Consider the following 26,362-nt stretch of genomic DNA (forward strand, 5'->3'; position numbering starts at 1 on the left):
CACTCATTAAGCATCCTTAGTACTTCATATATTTTTGTGGTCCATTTAAAGGATTTCTGTAGATCGTGAGTTACTCTTTTTATTTTTCTTATTGCCACCATTAGATTTTTTTCATATGTTCATTTTATAACCTGAGATTTGAGTTTTCAGATTATTTTCTTTTAGCAAAGCGGGCATTGAGTTTTCAATATTTGTCAGGTATATCAGGAGATCATCTGCAAATAAGTTTAGTTCAAATTCATGTTTACCAATACCTTTTACGTTTGGGTCCTGCCTAATTCTTTCTGCAAGTGTTTAAATTGCCAGTGCAAACAGAACAGGGAAGAGAGGACATCCCTGTCTTGTGATCCTTTCAAAAACAATTTCATCCGATAATGTGTTATTAGTGTATATTTTATCAAATATTTTTATTAAATGTATTATTTCAGCTGGAAAGTTGAAATCTTCCAAAGTCTTAAATGGAAAAGGACATTCAAGAAGGTCAAAAGCCTTTTCGGCATCAACAGCCATTATTGCATAAACTGAAACATGTTCTTGTATTTGTTTGTAAGTGTCTTTTTAATTAACCCTGTTTGATAGATATGTAGTCTGGCAAATCTGGTAAGACTTTTCCCAATTCTATTGCTAATAAGATTTGTTATTATTTTATTGTCACAATTTATTACATTTATGGGTCTATAATCAGCAGGGGATTCTCCTGAAATGTTATTAACAGATTACTTAAATTGAGAAACTACCCTGCTCATTACCACAAAAAAATTATCTGAGTACTCTGTGTGACTTTGTAATGTGCTACTCACAACACTGCTGCAAGTATATCATCCTATCCTATAACACTCAAGTAGTGTATTCATAATAACAACCCACTGAAATGGGACATTATATTGGGGCGGCAGGGTGGCAGGGTAGTCTAGTGGTTAGAGCGTTGGTCTTGTAACCGGAAGGTTGACTTGCCTAGTTAAATAAAGGTAAAATAAAAAAATATTATCAATGTTTGGTCTAGGAAATCCATTGATTTTGTACTTTATTCACAAACAACTATGTTAATATTGGGAGATTGCCAGTGCTCTATAAACGATTCAGATTCTTCTTCTTCATTATAGTGTATCCTGGAGGGGGAAGAAGGAAAATGAGGATAGGATTTTGAGAGGGATGCTTACTTTCCCGGCTTGGCCTCGGCGTCAGGGTCGGAAGACTCTCGGCTGACCTGCCGTGTCAATCTGCTCTTGAACTCGATGGCCAATCCCGTCTCAACACTCCTCTGGACTGGCAGACGAATTATCTTCTTCTTCCCTTCCTCCTCTGAGAGAGAGAGACAGACAGGGGACATGTTAGCCTTAAGAGGGTAACATCTAACTATAATGTTACATGGAGAAAGAGACCGATGGGGACGTGTTAGCCTTGAGCGGTAACATCTAACTGCAGTGTAACATATTGATTTGAGGTTCCAGAACCTGTCCAGAGAGGTCAGCAACCCTCTCCCTGTAGCATCAAATCTTTCACTTTAGCGTCATCATTATCCGTCTCCCTTCTGACGGCCCTGAATTTGTCTGAACCGTCTCAGTGGTTCTCCTCCTGACACTTCGCTTCGCCTTTAACTCCCTGTTAAATAGCATCAGATGGTGACAGGTGGTGCAAATGAGGAAATCAAACCCTCAGTTCCACAGCTCATTTAGACCGTTCTGTTCCATTTAACAGTGTGCATTTTAGCCGTGTTGTAAGATTAGCAAATATTGGATCCAAAAATGTCTATTGCTGGACATCTAACAAATCTCCATTGGTACCAGCAGTTCTCTGTGGCCTTCTCCGCTGGAGATCTGTTGGCAGATTGGATTGACTGACTGACAGACTGAATACAACTTTTTCCAAATGATATTTCATTTGTTTTTATTGTGATTTACTCCGTGTTGGGTTGGGATATGTGTTCAGTTGTTGGTGAAACAGGGAATCCTTATAATTTGTATTCCTGTGTGGAACACGTGGTTACTGCATTATGAATTTATTGAGGTCATCAGTAACAGAACCTGAGGTACAGGACATTTACAAGTAAACCTTAGGTATTATTACATTTGTGAGAGAATTTATGTTGAATTGTCACATTCTGACCTTAGTTCTGTTGTTATGTCTTTGTTTTAGGATGGTCAGGGCGTGAGTTGGGTGGGTTGTCTATGTTCCTTTTTCTATGTTTTGGGATTTCTGTGTTTGGCCTGGTATGGTTCTCAATCAGAGGAAGCTGTCAATCGTTGTCCCTGATTGAGAACCATACTTAGGTAGCCTGGTTTCACTTTTGAGTGGTGGGTGATTGTTTCCCGTGTCTGTGTTTGTACCATACGGGACTGTTTCGATTTTAGTTTGTTCATTCACGTTGTTATTTTGTATTTTTGTAGTGTTCAGTTTTATATATTAAAATGGACACTTACCACGCTGCACATTGGTCCGACCTCTCTTACTCCTCGTCAGAAGAAGAGGACAATCGTTAAATGAATATACAGTGCTACCAACATCAAAGAACACAGTTGTTTTGAAGTTCTTTCTTTTACATATTTAAGGGTTTATATGCAAAGTGTATTTTACAAAACAGACTTAAATAAGTATATTCAGTGGCAGCTTCATTAAATAGTACCCGCAAAACAAAAGTCTCAACGTCAAGAGTGAAGTGGTGACTCCGGAATGCTGGCTTTCTAGGCAGAGTGCCTCTGTCCATGTCAGCGTGTGCGCAACTGGTCGAAGAAAGTCAGGAGCAGGAGAGCAGAGATGAGTGAACAGGCACACTTTGTTCAGGCAGAGGAAAACAGCCGGACGCAACTGCATCACAACACTCTGGCCCAAGCAAAAAAGCAATAGCGCAAAAATTACACAACTAGGTACAAATAACATAACCACGGGTTACAACAATACCCGGCGCAAAACCAGCCTGTAGCATCGCACACGTAACGAACGAACACACAGACATGGGAGGAACAGAGGATAATATACACGTATAGAGTAACCAGGTGTGCGGGAAAACAAGACAAAACAAATGGAAAATGAAAAGGTGGAGCGGCGATGGCTAGAAGATCGGTGATGTCGACCGCCGAACACCGCCCGAACAAGGAGAGGGACCGACTTCGGCGGGAGTCGTGACAGTCCAATGTCTGTGTTCTTTTGCCCATCTTAATCTTTTCTTTTTATTGGCCTGTCTGAGATATGGCTTTTTCTTTGCAACTCTGCCTAGAAGGCCAGCATCCCGGAGTCGCCTCTTCACTGTTGACGTTGAGACTGGTGTTTTAATGAAGCTGCCAGTTGAGGACTTATGTGGCATCTGTTTCTCAAACTAGACACTAATGTACTTGTCCTCTTGCTCAGTTGTGCACCGGGGCCTCCCACTCCTCTTTCAATTCTGGTTAGAGACTGTTTTGCACTGTTCTGTGAAGGGAATAGTAAACAGCGTTGCACGAGATATTCAGATTCTTTGTAATTTCTAGCACGGAATAGCCTTCACTTATCAGAACAAGAACAGGCTGACGAGTTTCAGAAGAAAGGTCTTTGTTTCTGGTCATTTTGAGCCTGTAATCAAACCCATGAATGCTGATGATCCAGATACTCAACTAGTCTTAAAGAAGGACAGTTTTATTGCTTCTTTAATCAGAAACATTGTTCAGCTGTGCCACATAATTGCAAAGGGTTTTCTAATGGTCAATTAGCCTTTTGAAATTATAAACTTGGATTTGCTAACACAACGTGTCATTGGAACACAGGTGTGATGGTTGCTGATATTGTGCCTCTGTACGCCGATGTAGATATTCCATAAATAAAGTCTGCCGTTTCCAAGTACAATAATCATTTACAACATTAACAATGTCTACACTGTATTTCTGATCTATTTGATGTTATTTTAAAGGACAAAAATGTGTTTTTCTTTCAAAAACAAGGACATTTCTAAGTGACCCCAAACTTTTAAATGGTAGTGAATATATTTTTTTAACCTTTTATTTAACTAGGCAAGTCAGTTAAGAACTTATTCTTATTTACAATGATGGCCTGTGCCGGCCAAACCTGGATGAAACTGGGCCATTTGTGCGCTCCCTTATTGGACTCCCAATCATGGCCGGATGTGATACAGCCTGGATTAGATCCAGGGACTGTAGTGATGCCTCTTGCACCGCTGCACCACTCGGGAGCCCTTCTTGCTGTGTCTCTCAGATCATTCACAGGTTTGTGGAAGTTACCTGTGGAGCTGATGTTTAGGCCAAGGTATGCATCTGTTTTGTGTTCTCTAGTGAAACGGTGTCTAGATGGAATTTGTATTCGTGGTCCTGGCAACTGGACCTTTTTTGGAATACCATAATTTTTGTCGTGTTGAGATTTACTGTCAGGGCCCAGGTCTGACAGTCTCTGTGCAGAAGATCTAAATGCTGCTGCCCATCTTGGTTGGGAACAGAAGCAACAGATCATCAGCAAACAGTAGACATTTGACTTCAGATTCTAGTAGCGCGAGGCTGGGTGCTCCAGACTGTTCTAGTGTCCTCGCCAATCCACTGTTATATATGTTGAAGAGGGTGGGGCTTAAACTGCATCCCTGTCTCATTGCCCTGTGGAAAGAAATGTGTGTTTTTTGCCAATTTTAAATGCACACTTGTTGTTTGGGTACATGGATTTTATAATGTCGTATGTTTTTCCCCCATCACCACTTTCCATCAATTTGTATAGCAGAACCTCATGCCAAATTGAGTCAAAAGCATAAGAAGACTTTGTCTTGTTTGTCAATTAGGGAGCGAAGGGTGAATATTTATTTTACCTCTATTTAGCTAGGCAAGTCAGTTAAGAACACATTCTTATTTTCAATGACAGCCTAGGAACAGTGGGTTTACCGCCTTGTTCAGGGGCAGAATGACAGATTTTTACCTTGTCAGCTCAGGGATTCAATCTTGCAACCTTTCGGTTACTAGTCCAACACTCTAACCACTGGACTACCTGCCACCCCTGTGATCTGTTGTACAGTAATTTGGTAAAAAGCACATTTGACATTTGCTCAGTCAATTGTTTTCACTGAGGAAATATACAAGTCTGCTGTTAATGATAATGCAGAAGATTTTCCCAAGGTTGCTGTTGACGCATATCCCATGGTAGTTATTGGGGTCAAATCTGTCTCCACTTTTGTGGATTGGGGTGATCAGACCTTGGTTCGAAATATTGATGAAGATGCAAGAGCTAAGGATGATGTTAAAGTGTTTAAGTATAGCCAATTGGAATTTGTGGTCTGTATATTTTATAAATTCATTTAGGATACCATCAACCACAGGCCTTTTTGAGTTGGAGGGTTAGTATTTTGTCCTGTAGTTCATTCAATGTAATTGGAGAATCCAGTAGGTTCTGGTAGTCTTTAATAGCTGATTCTAAGATTTGTAATTGATCAGGTATTTGTTCTTGCTGTTTTGTTCTTTGTTAAAGAGTGAAAAAGATTGGAAAATTGGTTTATCCACTCATCTCTGTTTTGGATAGATACAGTTGAAGTCAGAAGTTTATGTACACCTTTGCCAAATACATTTAAACTCAGTTTTCTTTTACAATTCCTGACATTTAATTCCAGTAAAAATGCCCTGTCTTAGGTCAGTTAGGATTACCACTTTATTTTAAGAATGTGAAATGTCGTAATAACAGCAGAGAGAATTATTTATTTCAGCTTTTATTTCTTTCATCACATTCACAGAGGGTCAGAAGTTTACATACACTCAATTAGTATTTGGTTGCATTGCCTTTAAATGGTTTAACTTGGGTCAAACGTTTTGGGTAGCCTTCCACAAGCTTACCACAATAAGTTGGGTGAATTTTGGCCCATTCCTCCTGACAGAGCTGGTGTAACTGAGTCGGTTTTGTAGGCCTCCTTGCTCACACACACTTTTTCAGTTCTGCCCACAGATTTTCTATGGGATTGAGGTCAGGGCTTTGTGATGGCCACTCCAATACCTTGACTTTGTTGTCTTTAAGCCATTTTGCCAAAACTTTGGGAATATTCTTGGGTCATTGTCCATTTGGAAGACCCATTTGCGACCAAGCTTTAACTTCCTGACTGATGTCTTGATGTTGCTTCAAAATTTCCACATTTCCTTCCTCATGGTGCCATATATTTTGTGAAGTGCAGGCCCTCCTGCAGCAAAGCACCCCCACAACATGATGCTGCCACCCCCGTGTTTCAGGGTTGGGATGGTGTTCTTTGGCTTGCAAGCTTCCCCCTTTGTCCTCCAGACATAACAATGGTCATTATGTCCAAACAGTTCTATTTTTGTTTCATCAGACCAGAGGACATTTTTCCAAAAAAGTATGATCTTTGTCCCTATGTGCAGTTGCAAACCATAGTCTGTTTTTTAATGGCTGTTTTGGAACAGCCATTAAAAACCTCCTTGCTGAGCGGCCTTTCAGGTTATGTCGATATAGGACTCGTTTTACTGTGGAAATAGATACTTTTGCACCTGTTTCCTCCAGCATCTTCACAAGGTCCTTTGCTGTTGTTCTGTGACAGAACACGTCTCCTTCCTGATCGGTATGACGGCCGTGTGGTCCCATGGTGTTAATACTTGCATATTATTGTTTGTACAGATGAATGTGGTACCTTCAGGCATTTGGACATTTTTCCCAAGGATGAACCAGACTTGTGGAGGACTACAATTTTTTTTCTGATGTTTTGGCTGATTCTCTTTTGATTTTCCCATGATGTCAAGCAAAGTGGCACTGAGTTTGAAGGTAGGCCTTGAAATACATCCACAGGTACACCTCCAATTGACACAAATGATGGCAATCAGCCTATCAGAAGCTTCTAAAGCCATGACATCCTTTTCTGGAATTCTCCAAGCTGTTTAATGGCAAAGTCAACTTAGTGTATGTAAACTTCTGACCCACTGGAATTGTGATACAGTGAATTATAAGTGAAATAATCTGTCTGTAAACAATTTTTGGAAAAACAAAGTAGATGTCCTAACCGACTTCCCAAAACTAGTTTGTTAAACAAGAAATTTGTGGAGTGGTTGAATAACGAGTTTTAACAACTCCAACCTAAGTGTATGTAAACTTTAGACTTCAACTGTAACTGTTTGTGTTGTTGTTTGTTTAGTATATTCCAATTTTCCCAGAAGTGGTTAGATTCTATGGACTCTTCAATTACATTGAGCTGATTTCTGACGTGTTGTTTTTTTCCCTAATGTATTTCTGTATTGTTTTAGTGATTCACCATAGTGAAGGCATAGCCTCAGGTTTTTCTGTGTCTCTATGGTTTTGGTTGTCTTTCTTAGGTTTTTGCATTCTTCATTAAACCATTTGAAACCACTTGAAAAGTTTAGATTTAATATGGAAGCTGAGAGGTCAAATATAGTGTTCAGGCTTTCTACTGCCAAGTTCACACAACTATTACAGTGAAATATTTTGTCCAGGAAGTTGTCTAAAAGGTTTGAATTAATTATTGCCTAATTGTTTTTTTGGTAGGTTTTTGCATTTCCTTCCATCTATAGAATTTCTTAATATTATGTAATTTCTTTGGCTTTGTTGACTCATGATTAATTAAGGTTAAATAAAATAAATAAATACAACATTTGAGTATTGCTCTGTTCAGGTTCTGATAGTGGTGTTAGTGGACTGTGAACACTCTGAGACACTCCTGGTTGAGTTCACTGATAAAGTAATCTACACTACTACTGCCAAGGGATGAGCTGTAGGTGTACCTACCATAAGAGTCTCCTCGAAGCCTAGCATTGACTATGTACAGACCCAACGAAAGACAGAGCTGCATGAATTGTGACCCATTTTTGTTGGTAGCTGTTTGTCCCCATGTGTGCTGAGTGTCAGGTTCTTGTCCAGTTCTGGCATTTAGGACTAGTACATGACCCTGGGCCTGGCAATGGTTGACTTCCCCCTCCAGGATGGAGAATCTGTCATCATTAAAGTATGGGAATTCTATTGGTGGGGATATAGGTAGCACACAGGAGGACATTTTTCTCTGTTGAGATCATTTCCTCATTAGTTTTTAGCCAGTCTTCCCTGTTTCACACCTGGTAGTTTGGTTGATGGGACTACCAGCTCTCTGTAACCTAGAGGGTAACCAGTGGGTCCATCTCCTCTATACCACCCACCTGGTAGTTTGGTGGATGGGACTGCCAGCTCTCTGTAACCTAGAGGGCAACCAGGGGGTCCATCTCCTCTATACCACCCACCTGGTAGTTTGGTGGATGGGATGGGACTGCCAGCTCTCTGTAACCTAGAGGGCAACCGGGGGGTCCATCTCCTCTATATGTTTATTGTAGGACAACAGTCTGTATTCCAAATGTTTCATTTAGTTGATGACCCAGTCTCTCTCTGAAGCATCAACCCTCTCCCTGTAGCATCAACCCTCTCCCTTTTTCTCCCTGTTGCCTCAACCCTCTCCTTGTAGCATAAAACCTATCCTTATCTCTCCCTGTAGCATCAACACTTTCTCTGTAGCATCAACCTTGTCCCTGTCTCTCCCTGTAGCATCAACCCTCTCCTTGTCTCTCCCTGTAGCGTCAACCCTCTCCTTGTCTCTCCCTGTAGCGTCAACCCTCTCATTGTCTCTCCCTGTAGCATCAACCCTCTCCTTGTCACTCCCTGGAGCATCAACCCTCTCCCTGTAGCATCAACCCTCTCCCTGTCTCTCCCTGTAGCATCAAACCTCTCCTTGTCTCTCCCTGTAGCATCAACCCTCTCCCTGTCTCTCCCTGTAGCATCAACCCTCTCCTTGTCTCTCCCTGTAGCATCAACCCTCTCCTTGTCTCTCCCTGTAGCATCAGCAGGTGAGGTAAAACATTCTGGGCTCAGTGTCAGGGTTAGAAGTTGAGGTAAAAGAGCCTGGACTCACCCTCAGGGTTGGGGTTATAAGGTGAGGTAAACAGTCTGGACTCACCCTCAGGGTTAGGGTAAAAAGGTGAAATAAAACAGTCTGGACTCACCCTCAGGATTAGGGTTATAAGTTGAGGTAAACAGCCTGGAGTCACCCTCAGGGTTAGGGTTATAAGTTGAGGTAAACAGACTGGAGTCACCCTCAGGGTTAGGGTTATAAGTTGAGGTAAACAGCCTGGACTCACCCTCAGGGTTAGGGTTATAAGGTGAGGTAAACAGCCTGGACTCACCCTCAGGGTTAGGGTTATAAGGTCACAACTTGCAGGCTTGTTTTCGAGTTGCTGTGCGTTTTGTTGCCAACCTGTTTTGTTGCCAACCTGTTTTGCTACCTGACAACTTTACGGTTTTCACTTTTTAATTACCGTTCATATATTTATTTATTTTTTCCTCAACTTTTTCAACTTTTTCACTCCGGACGCTTTATCTGGACACGATTCGTCAGGACCTCCAACAGCCGAAGCTAAGTAGTAACATTAACATGATGCCTTCTAATTGCAGCCGCTGTACTCACCTTACGGCGAGGATAGCTGTGCTGCAAGCCCAGCTTCAGACGCAATCGTTAGGCAAGGGTAATTTCAGTGTAGGAAAGGATGAAACAGCGTCTGTGCCACCAGTAAGTACAGATAGTAGTATAAATCCCCTGACACAGTCCCCGCAGCCGGACAACTTTCTCACGGTTTCTGGAAGGAAATGCTGTAGGAACGCTCAACCGGTGTCGCTCATTCAGCCGACAGAAACTTTCAACCGGTTTTCCCCATTAAGCAGCGGGTCGGAGTCAGAGGCCGATTCTTCTCTGGTCTCTACTCCTCCCGTTACGGGGTCTGAGACGCCGAAGCTTCCCACCATTAGCTCTGACAAATTGAAAACTCTAGTCATTGGCGACTCCATTACCCGCAGCATTAGACTTAAAGCGAATCATCCAGCGATCATACACTGTTTACCCGGGGCAGGGCTACCGACGTTAAGGCTAATCTGAAGATGGTGCTGGCTAAAGCTAAAACTGGCGAGTGTAGAGAGTATAGAGATATTGTTATCCACGTCGGCACCAACGATGTTAGGATGAAACAGTCAGAGATCACCAAGCGCAACATAGCTTCTGCGTGCATATCAGCTAGAAAGATGTGTCGGCATCGAGTAATTGTCTCTGGCCCCCTCCCAGTTAGGGGGAGTGATGAGCTCTACAGCAGAGTCTCACAACTCAATCGCTGGTTGAAAACTGTTTTCTGCCCCTCCCAAAAGATAGAATTTGTAGATAATTGGCCCTCTTTCTGGGACTCACCCACAAACAGGACCAAGCCTGACCTGCTGAGGAGTGACGGACTCCATCCTAGCTGGAGGGGTGCTCTCATCTTATCTACCAACATAGACAGGGCTCTAACTCCTCTAGCTCCACAATGAAATAGGGTGCAGGCCAGGCAGCAGGCTGTTAGCCAGCCTGCCAGCATAGTGGAGTCTGCCACTAGCACAGTCAGTGTAGTCAGCTCAGCTATCACCATTGAGACCGTGTCTGTGCCTCGACCTAGGTTGGGCAAAACTAAACATGGCGGTGTTCGCCTTAGCAATCTCACTAGGATAAAGACCACCTCCATTCCTGTCATTACTGAAAGAGATCATGATACCTCACATCTCAAAATAGGGCTACTTAATGTTAGATCCCTTACTTCAAAGGCAATTATAGTCAATGAACTAATCACTGATCATAATCTTGATGTGATTGGCCTGACTGAAACATGGCTTAAGCCTGATGAATTTACTGTTTTAAATGAGGCCTCACCTCCTGGCTACACTAGTGACCATATCCCCGTGCATCCCGCAAAGGCGGAGGGGTTGCTAACATTTACGATAGCAAATTTCAATTTACAAAAAAAAAAAAATGACGTTTTCGTCTTTTGAGCTTCTAGTCATGAAATCTATGCAGCCTACTCAATCACTTTTTATAGCTACTGTTTACAGGCCTCCTGGGCCATATACAGCGTTTCTCACTGAGTTCCCTGAATTCCTATCGGACCTTGTAGTCATAGCAGATAATATTCTAATCTTTGGTGACTTTAATATTCACATGGAAAAGTCCACAGACCCACTCCAAAAGGCTTTCGGAGCCATCATCGACTCAGTGGGTTTTGTCCAACATGTCTCTGGACCCACTCACTGTCACAGTCATACGCTGGACCTAGTTTTGTCCCATGGAATAAATGTGGTGGATCTTAATGTTTTTCCTCATAATCCTGGACTATCGGACCACCATTTTATTATGTTTGCAATTGCAACAAATAATCTGCTCAGACCCCAACCAAGGAACATCAAAAGTCGTGCTATAAATTCACAGACAACACAAAGATTCCTTGATGCCCTTCCAGACTCCCTCTGCCTACCCAAGGACGCCAGAGGACAAAAATCAGTTAACCACCTAACTGAGGATCTCAATTTAACCTTGCGCAATACCCTAGAGGCAGTTGCACCCCTAAAAACTAAAGAAAATTCTCATAAGAAACTAGCTCCCTGGTACACAGAAAATACCCGAGCTCTGAAGCAAGCTTCCAGAAAATTGGAACGGAAATGGCGCCACACCAAACTGGAAGTCTTCCGACTAGCTTGGAAAGACAGTACCGTGCAGTACCGAAGAGCCCTTACTGCTGCTCGATCATCCTATTTTTCTAACTTAATTGAGGAAAATAAGAACAATCCGAAATTCCTTTTTGATACTGTCGCAAAGCTAACTAAAAAGCAGCATTCCCCAAGAGAGGATGACTTTCACTTTAGCAGTGATAAATTCATGAACTTCTTTGAGGAAAAGATTATGATTATTAGAAAGCAAATTACGGACTCTTCTTTAAACCTGCGTATTCCTCCAAACCTCAGTTGTCCTGAGTCTGCACAACTCTGCCAGGACCTAGGATCAAGAGAGACGCTCAAGTGTTTTAGTACTATATCTCTTGACACAATGATGAAAATAATCATGGCCTCTAAACCTTCAAGCTGCATACTGGACCCTATTCCAACTAAACTACTGAAAGAGCTGCTTCCTGTGCTTGGCCCTCCTATGTTGAACATAATAAACGGCTCTCTATCCACTGGATGTGTACCAAACTCACTAAAAGTGGCAGTAATAAAGCCTCTCTTGAAAAAGCCAAACCTTGACCCAGAAAATATAAAAAACTATCGGCCTATATTGAATCTTCCATTCCTCTCAAAAATTTTAGAGAAGGCTGTTGCTCAGCAACTCACTGCCTTCCTGAAGACAAACAATGTATACGAAATGCTTCAGTCTGGTTTTAGACCCCATCATAGCACTGAGACGGCACTTGTGAAGGTGGTAAATGACATTTTAATGGCATCGGACCGAGGCTCTGCATCTGTCCTCGTGCTCCTAGACCTTAGTGCCGCTTTTGATACCATCGATCACCACATTCTTTTGGAGAGATTGGAAACCCAAATTGGTCTACACGGACAAGTTCTGGCCTGGTTTAGATCTTATCTGTCGGAAAGATATCAGTTTGTCTCTGTGAATGGTTTGTCCTCTGACAAATCAACTGTAAATTTCGGTGTTCCTCAAGGTTCCGTTTTAGGACCACTATTGTTCTCACTATATATTTTACCTCTTGGGGATGTTATTCGAAAACATAATGTAAACTTTCACTGCTATGCAGATGACACACAGCTGTACATTTCAATGAAACATGGTGAAGCCCCAAAATTGCCCTCGCTAGAAGCATGTGTTTCAGACATAAGGAAGTGGATGGCTGCAAACTTTCTACTATTAAACTCGGACAAAACAGAGATGCTTGTTCTAGGTCCCAAGAAACAAAGAGATATTCTGTTGAATCTGACAATTAATCTTAATGGTTGTACAGTCGTCTCAAATAAAACTGTGAAGGACCTCGGCGTTACTCTGGACCCTGATCTCTCTTTTGAAGAACATATCAAGACCATTTCAAGGACATCTTTTTTCCATCTACGTAACATTGCAAAAATCAGAAACTTTCTGTCCAAAAATGATGCAGAAAAATTAATCCATGCTTTTGTCACTTCTAGGTTAGACTACTGCAATGCTCTATTTTCCGGCTACCCGGATAAAGCACTAAATAAACTTCAGTTAGTGCTAAATACGGCTGCTAGAATCCTGACTAGAACCAAAAAATTTGATCATATTACTCCAGTGCTAGCCTCTCTACACTGGCTTCCTGTCAAAGCAAGGGCTGATTTCAAGGTTTTACTGCTAACCTACAAAGCATTACATGGGCTTGCTCCTACCTATCTCTCTGATTTGGTCCTGCCGTACATACCTACACGTACGCTACGGTCACAAGACGCAGGCCTCCTAATTGTCCCTAGAATTTCTAAGCAAACAGCTGGAGGCAGGGCTTTCTCCTATAGAGCTCCATTTTTATGGAACGGTCTGCCTACCCATGTCAGAGACGCAAACTCGGTCTCAACCTTTAAGTCTTTACTGAAGACTCATCTCTTCAGTGGGTCATATGATTGAGTGTAGTCTGGCCCAGGAGTGGGAAGGTGAACGGAAAGGCTCTGGAGCAACGAACCGCCCTTGCTGTCTCTGCCTGGCCGGTTCCCCTCTTTCCACTGGGATTCTCTGCCTCTAACCCTATTACAGGGGCTGGGTCACTGGCTTACTGGGGCTCTCTCATGCCGTCCCTGGAGGGGGTGCGTCACCTGAGTGGGTTGATTCACTGTTGTGGTCATCCTGTCTGGGTTGGCGCCCCCCTTGGGTTGTGCCGTGGCGGAGATCTTTGTGGGCTATACTCAGCCTTGTCTCAGGATGGTAAGTTGGTGGTTGAAGATATCCCTCTAGTGGTGTGGGGGCTGTGCTTTGGCAAAGTGGGTGGGGTTATATCCTTCCTGTTTGGCCCTGTCCGGGGTGACCTCGGATGGGGCCACAGTGTCTCCTGACCCCTCCTGTCTCAGCCTCCAGTATTTATGCTGCAGTAGTTTATGTGTCGGGGGCTGGGGTCAGTTTGTTATATCTGGAGTACTTCTCCTGTCCTATTCGGTGTCCTGTGTGAATCTAAGTGTGCGTTCTCTAATTCTCTCCTTCTCTCTTTCTTTCTCTCTCTCGGAGGACCTGAGCCCTAGGACCTGAGCTCCAGGACTACCTGACATGATGACTCCTTGCTGTCCCCAGTCCACCTGGCCATGCTGCTGTTCCAGTTTCAACAGACCTGAGCCCTAGGACCATGCCCCAGGACTACCTGACATGATGACTCCTTGCTGTCCCCAGTCCACCTGGCCATGCTGCTGCTCCAGTTTCAACTTCCACCTGACTGTGCTGCTGCTCCAGTTTTCAACTGTTCTGCCTTATTATTATTCGACCATGCTGGTCATTTATGAACATTTGAACATCTTGGCCATGTTCTGTTATAATCTCCACCCGGCACAGCCAGAAGAGGACTGGCCACCCCACATAGCCTGGTTCCTCTCTAGGTTTCTTCCTAGGTTTTGGCCTTTCTAGGGAGTTTTTCCTAGCCACCGTGCTTCTACACCTGCATTGCTTGCTGTTTGGGGTTTTAGGCTGGGTTTCTGTACAGCACTTTGAGATATCAGCTGATGTACGAAGGGCTATATAAATAAATTTGATTTGATAAGGTGAGGTAAACAGTGTGGACTCACCCTCATCATTGATCTGCGTGGCGCTCTGGCTTTTCTTCCCGAGGCCGACCATCCCCATTATTTTAGCACCGAAGCTTGAGCGCCTCTTCTTGTCGTCATCATCGTCATCATTCCTGTTCAGAGAGCACATCTCCCCTCCCACACTGGAGCTCCTCTGGATGGGAGCTGCCGCCACTGGCCTGTTTATCATTTTGGACGTAAACTTACTGTCAGTCAGCAACATCAGCCATGGCAGGGCAAGGTAGCTCAGGGCAGTATGTTACGTAGACGGGACAGAGAGCAAAGATACAGGGAAGGAATGGAAAGAGGACAAGTGGAGATGGGAAGGAGAAAATAGAAGGAGAGGAGGGAGATTGCAGATTCAGCTACAGGGGCCTACGACACTGACAACGGTCAAAGGTCACAGGTTACAAGTATAAGTGGAACAGGAACAGTGTCAGGGTTTAGGGTTAGTGACAGGTTGTCACTGTTTAGATTTCAGACTTACTTGGTCTCTGCTGTGTCTTCTTCCTCCTCCTCTTCCCCTGACACTGCCCCCTCCCCGCTCTCCGCTCCACTTCCGCCCCCCTCCACCCCCCCTCGGCCTCCTTCTGCTCCTCCCACTACTTCCTCAGCCACCTCAGCCAAAGTCCCCACCTCCAACTGGCCCTCACTGAAGACACACAACAGGATGAATGATCGGAGGCATGAAAAACAGAACAGAGGGCAGAGAAAATGTGTGACCATGAACATAGAACATTCTCAGAAACAGGCAGGCATAGAACATTCTCAGAAACAGGCAGGCATAGAACATTCTCAGAAACAGGCAGGCATAGAACATTATCAGAAACAGGCAGACAACATCCTCCCCCTCAATGTGAGAAAGACAAAAGATAAGATCATGGACTATAGGAAAAGGAGGGCCGAACAGGCCCTTATTGACATTGAAGGAGCAGAAGTGGAGCGGGTCAAGTTCCTTGGTTTCCACAAAAAATTATCATGGTCCAAACACACCAAGACAATTGTAAAGAGGGGACCTAGGACCAAAAAAGGCTCCTTAACAGCTTCTACCCCCAAGCCACTTTGATTTACTTGGTTTATTTCAGCTTTCATTTATTTCATCACATTCCCAGTGGGTCAGAAGTTTACACACAGTCAATTAGTATTTGGTTGCACTGTCTTTAAATTGTTTAACTTGGGTCAAACATTTCAGGTTGCCTTCCACAAGCTTCCCAAAATAATAAGTTAGGTGAATTTTGGCCCCTTCCTCCTCACAGAGCTGGTGAAACTGAATCAGGTTTGTAGGCCTCCTTGCTCGCACATGCTTTTTCAGTTCTGCTTGCAAATTTTCTATAGGATTGAGGTCAAGGCTTTGTGATGGCCACTCCAATACCTTGACTTTTTTTTGTCCTTAAGCCATTTTGCCAAAACTTTGGAAGTATGCTTTGGGTCATTGTCCATTTGGAAGTCCCATTCTTTAACTTCCTGACTAATGTCTTGAGATGTTACTTCAATATATCCACATCATTTTCCTTTCTCATGCTGCCATCTATTTTGTGAAGTGCACTTGGTTGACCCAAGTGCAAGTCTCCTTCCTGAGCGGTATGATGGCTGTGTGTTCCCATGGTGTTTATTGTTGCACACTATTGGTTGTACAGATGCATGTGGTACCTTCAGGCATTTGGAATTGCTCCCAAGGATGAACCAGGCTTGTGGAGGTCTACCATTTTTGGCTGATTTTTGGCTGATTTCTTTGGATTTTCTCATGATGTCAAGCAAAGAGGCACTGAGTTTGAAGGTAGGCTTTGAAATACATCCACAGGTACACCTCCAATTGACTCATATGACTCATATGTCAATTAGCCTAAGAGAAGCTTCTAAAGCAATGACATTATTTTCTGAATTTTCCAAGCTGTTTAAAGGCACAGTCAACTTAGTGTATGTAACCTCCTGGCCCAATGGAATAGTAATACAGTGAATTATAAGTTAATTAATCTGTCTGTAAACAATTGTTAGAAAAATTACTTGTGGCATGCGCAAAGTAGATGTCCTAACCAACTTAGAGTGGTTGAAAAATGACTCCCACCTAAGTGTATGTAAACTTCGGACTTCAACTGTAGAACTTTCTCAGAAACAGGCAGACAGAACATTCTCAGAAACTGGCAGACATAGAACATTCTCAGAAACAGGCAAGGCAGGCAAAGAATATTGTAAGAAATAGGCAATGCAGACTAATCGGATCCAAGATGGCATAGCAGTCAGGCGTCTTTTGTCTTATTCTTGTCTTCTTGTGTCCAGTGTATATACACCTTATCTTTTTTCTTCGCACATATTTTTTAAATATTTTTCTTATCCCCAACTTCAACATTCTCTCCTGCAACCCGCCTCACCCAATGTGGTATGGTTTTGCTATTTTCTTTACTTTAGAACCGAAACCCCCAACAGTAGCTAGCCAGCTAACTAGCTACTAGCTAGTAGTCAGCTAGCCACTGCTAGCGATCATCAGCTAACCTCCTGGTAACATCTCTGTCCCGAAGCAAGCACCAATTAACCTGGAGCTAGCCTATGCTAGGCCCATCTCCCGGCTAACTGAAGAGGTCCATCAGCCACCCCTTGGGCTACAATACCTATTTTGCCAATTGGCCTGGACCCCTTTTATTGCCGATACAGAGCCACGCCGATCCATCACGACTGGACTACCGACGTAATGCGCCCGAGGGGGTTTTTCAACAGGCTCCTCCGTCACGACGTCCCCTGAATGCCCATCTACTAGCCTTCTTGCTGCGGCCCGCTAGCTGTCTAGAGCATGCCAATTTTTTGGGTTACTATACATATTTTGCCAATTGGCCTGGACCCTTTTACTACATGGCCCTCTGCTGATCCATCACGACTGGTCTGCTGACGTAACCACAGGTAGGGGCTATAACAGACTTCTTCCATTGCGACGTCCCTCTAAGGACCTTCTGCTAGCCTGCTAGCCCCGGCCCGGTAGCTGTCTGAATCGCCGTCTTTCCAGCCCGCCCAGCTACTCACTGGACCCAATGATCACTCGGCTACGCATGCCTCTCCTTAATGTCAATATGCCTTGTCTATTGCTGTTTTGGTTAGTGATTATTGTCTTATTTCACTGTAGAGCCTCCAGCCCTGCTCAATATGCCTCTGCTAACCCTATTGTGACCTCACCTGGGTTAATTGATGTCTCTAGAGACAATACCTCTCTCATCATCACTCAATGCCTAGGTTTACCAGCACTGTACTCACATCCTACCACATCCTGTACATTATGCATTGAATCTATTCTACCGCACTGAGAATCCTGCTCCTTTTACTTTCTGTTCCCGAACGTACTAGATGACCAGTTCTTATAGCCCTTAGCCGTACCCTTATCCTACTCCTCCTCTGCTCCTCTGGTGATGTAGAGGTTAAACCCTGCAGTGCCTAGCTCTACTCCATTCTCCATTCCCCAGGCCCTTTCATTTGTTGACTTCTGTAACCGTACAAGCCTTGGTTTCATGCATGTTAACATTAAAAGCCTCCTCCCTAAGTGTTTTTTTATTCACTGCTTTAGCACACTCCGCCAACCCAGGTGTCCAAATCGTGTCTGAATCCTGGTTTAGGAAAGTCACCAAAAATCCTGAATTTCCATCACCAACTACAACATTTTCTGACAAGATAGAACTGCCAAAGGTGTCGTAGTTGAAATCTACTGCAGAGATAGCCAGCCTTCTGTCATAATATCCAGGTCTGTGCCCAAACAAGTTGACCTTCTACTTTGAAAAGTCCATCCTTCCAGAAACAAGTCTCCCACTGTTGCAGCTTTGCTATAGACCACCTTCTGCCCCCAGCTGTGCCCTGGACACCATATGTGAATTGATTGCCCCCCATCTATCTTCAGAGCTTGTGCTGTTAGCTGACCTAAACTGGGTCATGCTTAACACCCAGGCCATCCTACAATCTAAGCTTGATGCCCTCAATCTCACACAAATTATCAATGAACCTACCAGGTACAACCTCAAATCCGTAAACACCGGCACCCTCATAGATATCATTCTAACCAACCTGCCTTAAAAATACACCTCTGCTATCTTCAACCAGGATCTCAGCAATCACCGCCTCATTGCTTGGTCCGTAATGGATCTGCGGTCAAACGACCACCCCTCATCACTGTCATATACTCCCTAAAACACTTCAGCGAGCAGGCCTTTCTAATCAACCTGGCCCGGGTATCCTGGAAGGATATTGACCTCATTCGGTTAGTAGAAGATGCCTGGTTATTCTTTAAACCTGTTAATGATAGGGCTGACTACTGCCCCCTTTGGAGGAATTGCGTGCCCATAGTAAACAGAAAAAAAATCTGTCAAAAATTGCTAATATATGCATATAATAATTATTATTGAATAGAAAACACTCTAAAGCTTCTAAAACCGTTCAAATTATGTCTCTATGTAAAGCAGAACTCTCAGGGCAGCCATTCTCCCAAACTCTCTCTTGGCAACAGAAAAGTTGGGACAACTTTGACGTCATCGCCCCCACCCTTCCCAACCAGCTACAGATCTGGGAACAGTTCCTATCTCTTCAGCGCGATGTCCCCTTTCAGTGGGGCCTGCCATTGTGAGAATCGCGCGCTCCCTCGAGTTTTGGCGGGCTGAAACCTCCGGGTCACGCGAAAATACATGCACTTTCATGCGCACGTCGGGTCCGGAGCTCTCTTTGTTCCAAGATTCACCAAACGATGTAGGTTTGTCTGTTCACGCTAAGGATTGTTTTGTATGTTTAGAACATGCTAAAGCTCGATTCTGCACTTAGTTTGACCAGTTTAGTCGACATATAATATGTAATTTTGAAGTTTTGATGCGCATCCACTAGAATTTTGCCTGCATTTCGACCGGAATTTGTCGTGTTTGATAACCTAAAGACACAGACTTGAAAACCAAACGCAGTTTTAGGTAAGTATAACTCCTTCCACGTCTTCTGATCGAAGAACATCAAAGGTAAGGGAATATTTATGTGTTAATTATTGGTTTCTGTGGACTCCGAGATAGAGGAGACATAATGCTAATTTCTGAGCGCCGTCTCATATTATAGCCTAGTGAACGAATTCTGTAACGTTAAAAATAAATGTAACACAGCGGTTGCATTAAGAAGAAGTGTATCTTTCTAACTATATGTAGAACATGTATATTTAGTCAAAGTTTATGATGTGTATTGCTTGTTATCTGACGTTAGCTCCGGCAGATATCATAATTTCTCCGGACATTTGAGTAGCATTTTTTGAACATGGCGTCATTGTAAACAGAGATTTATGGATATAAATTGCATATTATTGAAAAAAACATAAATGTACTGTGTAACATGTCCTATTACTGTCATCTGATGAAGATTTTCAAAAGGTTAGTGAATTATTTTTCTTTTAATCCTGCGGTTGTTGATTGCATATTTTGTTCAACGTGGCTAATTCAAATTAGCTGTGTCTTTGGTGGTGGTTTGACATAAATATGTGCTATGTTTTTGCCGTAAAACATTTTAGAAATCTGACTTGCTGGCTAGATGAACAAGGTGTTTATCTTTCATTTGAGCTATTGGACTTGTTAATGTGTGGAGGTTAAATATTTCTAAGAATATTTTTGCGTTCCATGCGCCACGTCCCAGTTAACGTCGGAAGGGATCGTTCCCAAATGGGAACCCTAACCCGTAAGTGCTTTCCTCACAATCTTAACCAACCTGCAGACGTGCTTCAATGCCATTCAACTCTCCTTCTGTGTCCTCCAGCTGTTCTTAAATGCAAGTACAACCTAATGCATGCTCTTGAAACAATTGCTACCTGCACCTGCCAGCATCACTACTCTGGATGGTTCCAGTGAATATGTTGACATTACAAATACCTAGGTGTCTGATTAGACTATTAACTCTCCTTCCAGACTCACATTAAGCATCTCCAAATCCAAAAGTAAATCTAGAATCGGCTTCCTATTTCACAACAAAGCATCCTTCACTCATGCTGCCAAACATACCCTCTTAAAACGGACAATCCTACCGATCCTCGACTTCGGCGATGTCATTTACAAAATATCCTCCAACACTATATTCAGTAAATTGGATGCAGTCTATCACAGTGCCATCTCTTTTGTCACCAAAGCCCCATATACTACCCACCACTGCGACCTGTATGCTCTCGTTGGCTGGCCCTCGCTTCATATTCGTCGCCAAACCCACTGGCTCCAGGTCATCTATAAGTCTTTGCTAGGTAAAGCCCCGCCTTATCTAAGCTCACTGGTCACCATAGCAGCACCCACCAATAGTATGTGCTCCAACAGGTATATTTCACTGGTCATCCCCCAAAGGCACTACCTGCTTTGGCCGCCTTTCCTTCCAGTTCTCTGCTGCCAATGACTAGAACGAATTGCAAAAATCACTGAAGCTGGAGATTCATATCTCCCTCACTAACTTTAAGCACCAGCTGTCAGAGCAGCTCACAGATCGCTGCACCTGTACATATGCCATCTGTAAATAGCCCATCCAACTACCTCATCACCATATTTATTTATTTGTTTGTTCCTTTGCACCCTTGTATCTCTACTTGCACATCACTGCAGTGTTTAATTGCTAAATTGTAATTATTTCACCACTATGGCCTATTTATTGCCTTTACCTCCCTTATCTTACCTCATTTGCACACACTGTATATAGACTTTCTTTCTACTGTGTTATTGACTGTATGTGTTTTCCATGTGTAACTCTGTGTTGTTATTTGTGTCGCACTGCTTTGCTTTATCTTGGCTAGGTCGCAGTTGTAAATGAGAACTTGTTCTCAACTAGCCTACCTGAAATAAATAATAAATTCAAATAGAATATTGTATGAAACAGGCAAGGCAGACATACAACATAGAATGGCAAACCAAAGTGAAATATCAAGACCCAGAAAACAAGTGAACTATCTGACTCATCCAGGCAACATGAAAACCAGCAGACACTTGCCCCAAAAAATATTGGAGTTGCACATCCCTGGCAAAGGGTTTTCTCAAACATACTGTATGATCTTCTATTTGAAATCCCATTGTAATATCCGTAATACACCATAGCAACATATAGCCAAGGTTGTGATTGAAAAACCCTCAAAAAACATGTTCAGTCATTCGCTTCTAGTCTGAGCAAAATCAATCATGAACTAAACTGTCAAGAGAGCAGTACTTGTCTGCATAGAATACTCACGTTCCCTTTCAAATAGTAGCTGGGTGCAAATATTTCCAAATGGAACATTTCTGCATAGCAGAGTAATAAACAACCATGAATTGAGGCAGCTTGCCCATCGCCAGTGGCATTAGCATTAGTAGGTTCCAGAGGTAAGGCAGGCCAGGCAGGCCAGACACAGAGCTCAGTCCCACCTGATGTTGTGGCTTCCCTTTGCCGTCTCCGACTGGACAGACATGTGGCTCATGCTGCTGAGCCGAGAAGCACATGGCATAGCGGACACATCGCTAACATCACTGTCCAAGGATTTGGCAGTGTCTGAGCCTCTCAGCGTCTGCACCTACAGGGGTGGAGGGAGAAACACATTGTGTTAGCCAAGACACTCAACATAATGTTGGAGAAATATATTATGTGTTAGCCAAAACACTCAATATAGTGTTGTAGAAATACATTGCATTAGCCAAAACACTCAATAAAGTGTTGGAGAAATATGTTGTGTTAGCCAAGACACCCGATATAACATTCTATTCCACTTGCTAGGCCTAGACCAGAAGATATGAGCTATAGAAGCAATAGCCATTCCATAGTTGTTTACTATGCATGTAATAATTGTAAGTATAACAGAAGTGAAGTCAATAATTATTCTGAATTATTGTTGAATACTCATTTCTGATTGGCTTGAAGGACATTCTAGAGCATGTATTATAATGCCCTGCATTATTTTCCAGAATAATATTCTGGAAAACGTTACTTAATACTCAGCATCATAACACATTATGGCATAAGCATGTCATAATATGTCATAACAGCTGACATAACATGGTCATAACAGTATCTAGACCCATATATTGTGTTGCGTTACGTTTTTTTTCCCTTTCAAGAAGTTTGCTTTTTAAAAAAAGTTTGTTTCTTTAATCCTTTGTTGTTGTTGTAATTAATTATTTACAGTCATGTTTTTTAAAATATTTTTAAATAACTTGCATAAAATACACTTTATGTCAAGAAGCATTATGACCATCATAATCGTACAAAACTGATGCCCTGCTCCTAAAATCTGCTCCTGCATTCATCAGCAACAGAGCATTGGGGTAGTTACATGTCTGACATCAATTTGTGATCAATTGCAATGATAATTGAATATGGTCAATTTCAGAAAATAACATAAACATACTGTTGACAGGTAGGCTATGGTGTAATGGAACGTTTTGCCTTGTGTAGTAGGTTTAGTAGGTTTTGACATTCTTATGTAGGTGTCCGACTGGACCAGCCATAAAATAACACAATATATGTCTCAACAGGTCTAAATATATGTGTCATGACAGTGTTATGACCATATTATGACATGTTACAACCCTCCCACTCTGTCTGCCGAATTCTTTCTCTTTGCTCGTTTCCTTAATAGGATGTCGGTGGGAGGAGCCGGAAGGGTTGTCAACGAAATGGGACACACCTGTGCCCGATTTGGGGCATTCGGCTGAGAGTCAGACTCGGCCGTCGTCATATGGCCAAGTCTGGGCCGCCTTCGGAAGTATTACTTATGGCTAGGATGCGGGGATTGAGCTCGGGCTGATTCCAGAGTTATCTGTCCCAAATGTATTACTTGGCGCTCGGGACGATTGGGGCTACTCTCTGGCAGATGACGACACGGGCTGATTTTTTACTATTTTGATAATTTGATCATTTGTACAAGGCAATTGATAAGCATGAAAAACTTTGTGGATGGAACTTCCCGAATGGTGCAGTGGTCTAAGACACTGGATCGCAGTGCAAACTGTGTTTCTGCAGGATTTTATCTATAACAAAACGACACTACATGTTATAGCTGTGACCCTTTGGATGACAAATCAGAGGACGAAAATCCAGAAAATCACATTGTGTGATTTTTAAGTAATTAATTTGCATGTTCAAATTAAATGCAATTAAATACATATATGCAAATGTATTAATTTATGTGAATATTTCATGTTTATTGATAATCATTGACATTGATAATCATTGATAATCATTTTGACCTAGATATACTACTAAACTAACCAGAGGCAGTTTTAGGGTTTAGTGTTCTTGTAACAGAAACACTTGTTTGACATGCTCTTATTATTTTTCTTCTTCCTAACCCTGCTCTAAAACCTTTGAGCTAGAGACACCAAATTAACATTACAGACTGCTTCAGACTACAATAGCTGAGAAATGTTTTTCTACTTTTCAAACCATAGAAATATATGCATTCAAATCAATGCATTCCAATGAAAATTTCTATGTGGAAATGTCCATTCCCAACTCCTCCCACACCTTCTATGCTAGACTCACCATACCTTTACCACTCCCACTGTGTGTGTGTGTGTGTGTGTGTGTGTGTGTGTGTGTGTGTGTGTGTGTGTGTGTGTGTGTGTGTGTGTGTGTGTGTGTGTGTGTGTGTGTGTGTGTGTGTGTGCGGCTAACCTCCCTGATAGCTACTCTAGTAAAAGTGAGATTGCAAGTGATCATAAATGTGGGCACAACAAACTTCCGGTGGCCTTTTGTCAGAGATGCAAGGTTAGTTCCTAGTACCGTCTCAAAAGTCCAATATCTGTAATACATTTCTGACAACTTGCCTCTGACCATCAAAATGCTTAATTACATGGGTTTACGCAACCGAGGACACTCAACTAAGGCACAGGAAAGCCTAAAAGCATCGCTAACAAAGAAAGACAACGAGCCAACTAAGACCAGTGACGGTACATCCAACTCTGCCATAATGAAGGCTCTGAATCAACAACAAACTTCGATGCAATGTTCAAACAAGGAGTTAAGGAATCCCTGGAGGAACTGCTTTCTGGAGAAATTAAATCACTTAAATATATGGCAGAAGCCTCCAAAACGTCTATCTTAAAACTCTCAAACAACATAGCCCGCCAATCTGTCAGATGCAAGTCTCTGGAGCGATGCTGTGAAGAGATGCTGGTTAGTACCAGGACTGCTACAGACGACATAGCCACCTGCCGAGAAGCAGTGATGCAACTGAGGGAGAAAATGACGTGCTTGAAGACAGAGAGAGGAAACTGAACATACTTATGGTGGGCCTGGATGAAACAGCGGGAGGGTTCTGACTCAAAAGGTTTTCTTCAGGAGAATCTACCAAAATGGATACTGTTGCTACAATGAAACCACACTGAAGATGAAATCCTTTGACTACATCAAACGACAGATGACAGCAAGAAGACTTCGCCCATTCCTGACATACCCAGCCATCCTGGAGATCAGGAAAAATAGAACACTTCTTGAATTCCATACTGTAAAAGAAGCAGAGGCATGCCTTGCAGCTGAGGACAACTACAAAAGAAGGAGCCCAGTCGTCGCAAACAATTCCTCCAGATTCTTCCCACTGCAGACTAAGTAGCTAATGTTACCCATGTTTATTTGTTATTCAGCTACATAACTTAGTTAAATTGGTATGAGGGGCCTGGTTGATTTGTTAACTTGCTTGACTTGGTTGTTGTCATTCTAGTTATACAGTATTGCTTAACTGCAGCTGCCGCGTATTCATGTCATGTTGGATAAAGACAAGTGACTGACATAATGGGACTGACTTGCGACGTGCGTCGCTGCTTGAGAGCCTCCTCCTGATGTTAGTGAATTTGAGTTCCTTCCAGGCAAAGAGAATAGCACTGAGATGCAGTAGTGCCTTTGAGCGCTGAACCAGGGTCTGTAGTGATGCCTCCAGCACTGAGATGCAGTGCCTTAGACCGTTGAACCAGAGTGTCTGTAGTGATGCCATAAGATGCAGTGATCTAAGACTGCTGAACCAGGGTCTGTAGTGACGCCTCAAGCACTGAGATGCAGTGTCTTAGACCGCTGAACCAGGGTCTATAGTGACGCCTCTAGCACTGAGATGCAGTGCCTTAGACTGCTGCGCCACTCAGGAGCCCTATTAGATCTTACAACAATACCAACTTGTTATGGGAGGAGACTTAAGTGATGTCTTTTAGCCTCAGACAATATTAGACGTCCATTCATTATCATAATTGAGTCAGAAAACCACCTAGTCCATGCTTCACTTTTTAGTTTGACAAAGCCTTTGATAGGCAAGAATGGAACAATTTATTTTGTGTTTTGGAGTCCTTTGGTTTTGGTAAAGGATTTATCTCCATGTTAAAAACATTGTACTCTGCAACACGAGCAGTTGTGCAGACGGGAAACATTATATCCAAGACTTTCTGTTTACAACGTTTCACAAAACAAGGATGTCCATTATCACCAACGCCCTTTGCCCTCTCTTTGGAGCCCCTTGTTCAAGCGATTAGATTGGACCCACCTATTTCACCAATCAATATTAAAGTTACGCAGCATAAAGTGTCACTATGCTGATGACATAGTAGTTATCAGACCTTTCAAATATCCTTCCACAGATTGTGAAATTCTTTAATGTTTTTGGTTCATTCTTGTATATGAAATAAACTAGGAAAAATATGTAATGGTGCCCCTAAATAGCCCTGTGAAACAGCTTACTTTGCCTGCTGCATCTCCAGTGCAGTAGCATGAGGCAGACTTTATTTATTTGGGCGTATGCATACCAACCAAATTTTCCCAAGTTTGTAGAAGGAACTATGTCAAACTAAAAGAGGAGATCACCTCTGATTTGCAGAGATGGTCCTCTCTAAAAATCTAATTACAAGGTAAGATTGCTATAGTAAAAATGAACGTACTGGGTCGA

The 26,362-nt window shown here is 42.7% G+C and overlaps 2 protein-coding genes across 2 annotated transcripts in view; both read right to left on the reverse strand.

Annotated features, from left to right (window-relative positions):
- Positions 1-15,050, reverse strand: part of LOC112235496 (regulating synaptic membrane exocytosis protein 2-like) — a 28,585-nt gene extending 13,535 nt beyond the window's left edge. Inside the window, exons 1-3 of the mRNA XM_042303311.1 lie at positions 14,993-15,050; positions 14,506-14,684; positions 1,161-1,302 (exon numbers count right to left, since the gene is read on the reverse strand). Of these exons, the coding sequence (XP_042159245.1) occupies positions 1,161-1,302; positions 14,506-14,635 (272 nt within the window). The 5' untranslated portion in view covers positions 14,636-14,684; positions 14,993-15,050. The remainder of the gene's footprint in view (positions 1-1,160; positions 1,303-14,505; positions 14,685-14,992) is intronic.
- Positions 14,989-26,362, reverse strand: part of LOC112229178 (regulating synaptic membrane exocytosis protein 2-like) — a 141,833-nt gene continuing 130,459 nt past the window's right edge. The window contains exons 17-18 of the mRNA XM_042303008.1: positions 21,867-22,012; positions 14,989-15,157 (exon numbers count right to left, since the gene is read on the reverse strand). Of these exons, the coding sequence (XP_042158942.1) occupies positions 14,989-15,157; positions 21,867-22,012 (315 nt within the window). The remainder of the gene's footprint in view (positions 15,158-21,866; positions 22,013-26,362) is intronic.

The sequence above is a fragment of the Oncorhynchus tshawytscha genome, linkage group LG21 (genome assembly GCF_018296145.1).
Source record: "Oncorhynchus tshawytscha isolate Ot180627B linkage group LG21, Otsh_v2.0, whole genome shotgun sequence".
Classification (NCBI taxonomy): domain Eukaryota; kingdom Metazoa; phylum Chordata; class Actinopteri; order Salmoniformes; family Salmonidae; genus Oncorhynchus; species Oncorhynchus tshawytscha.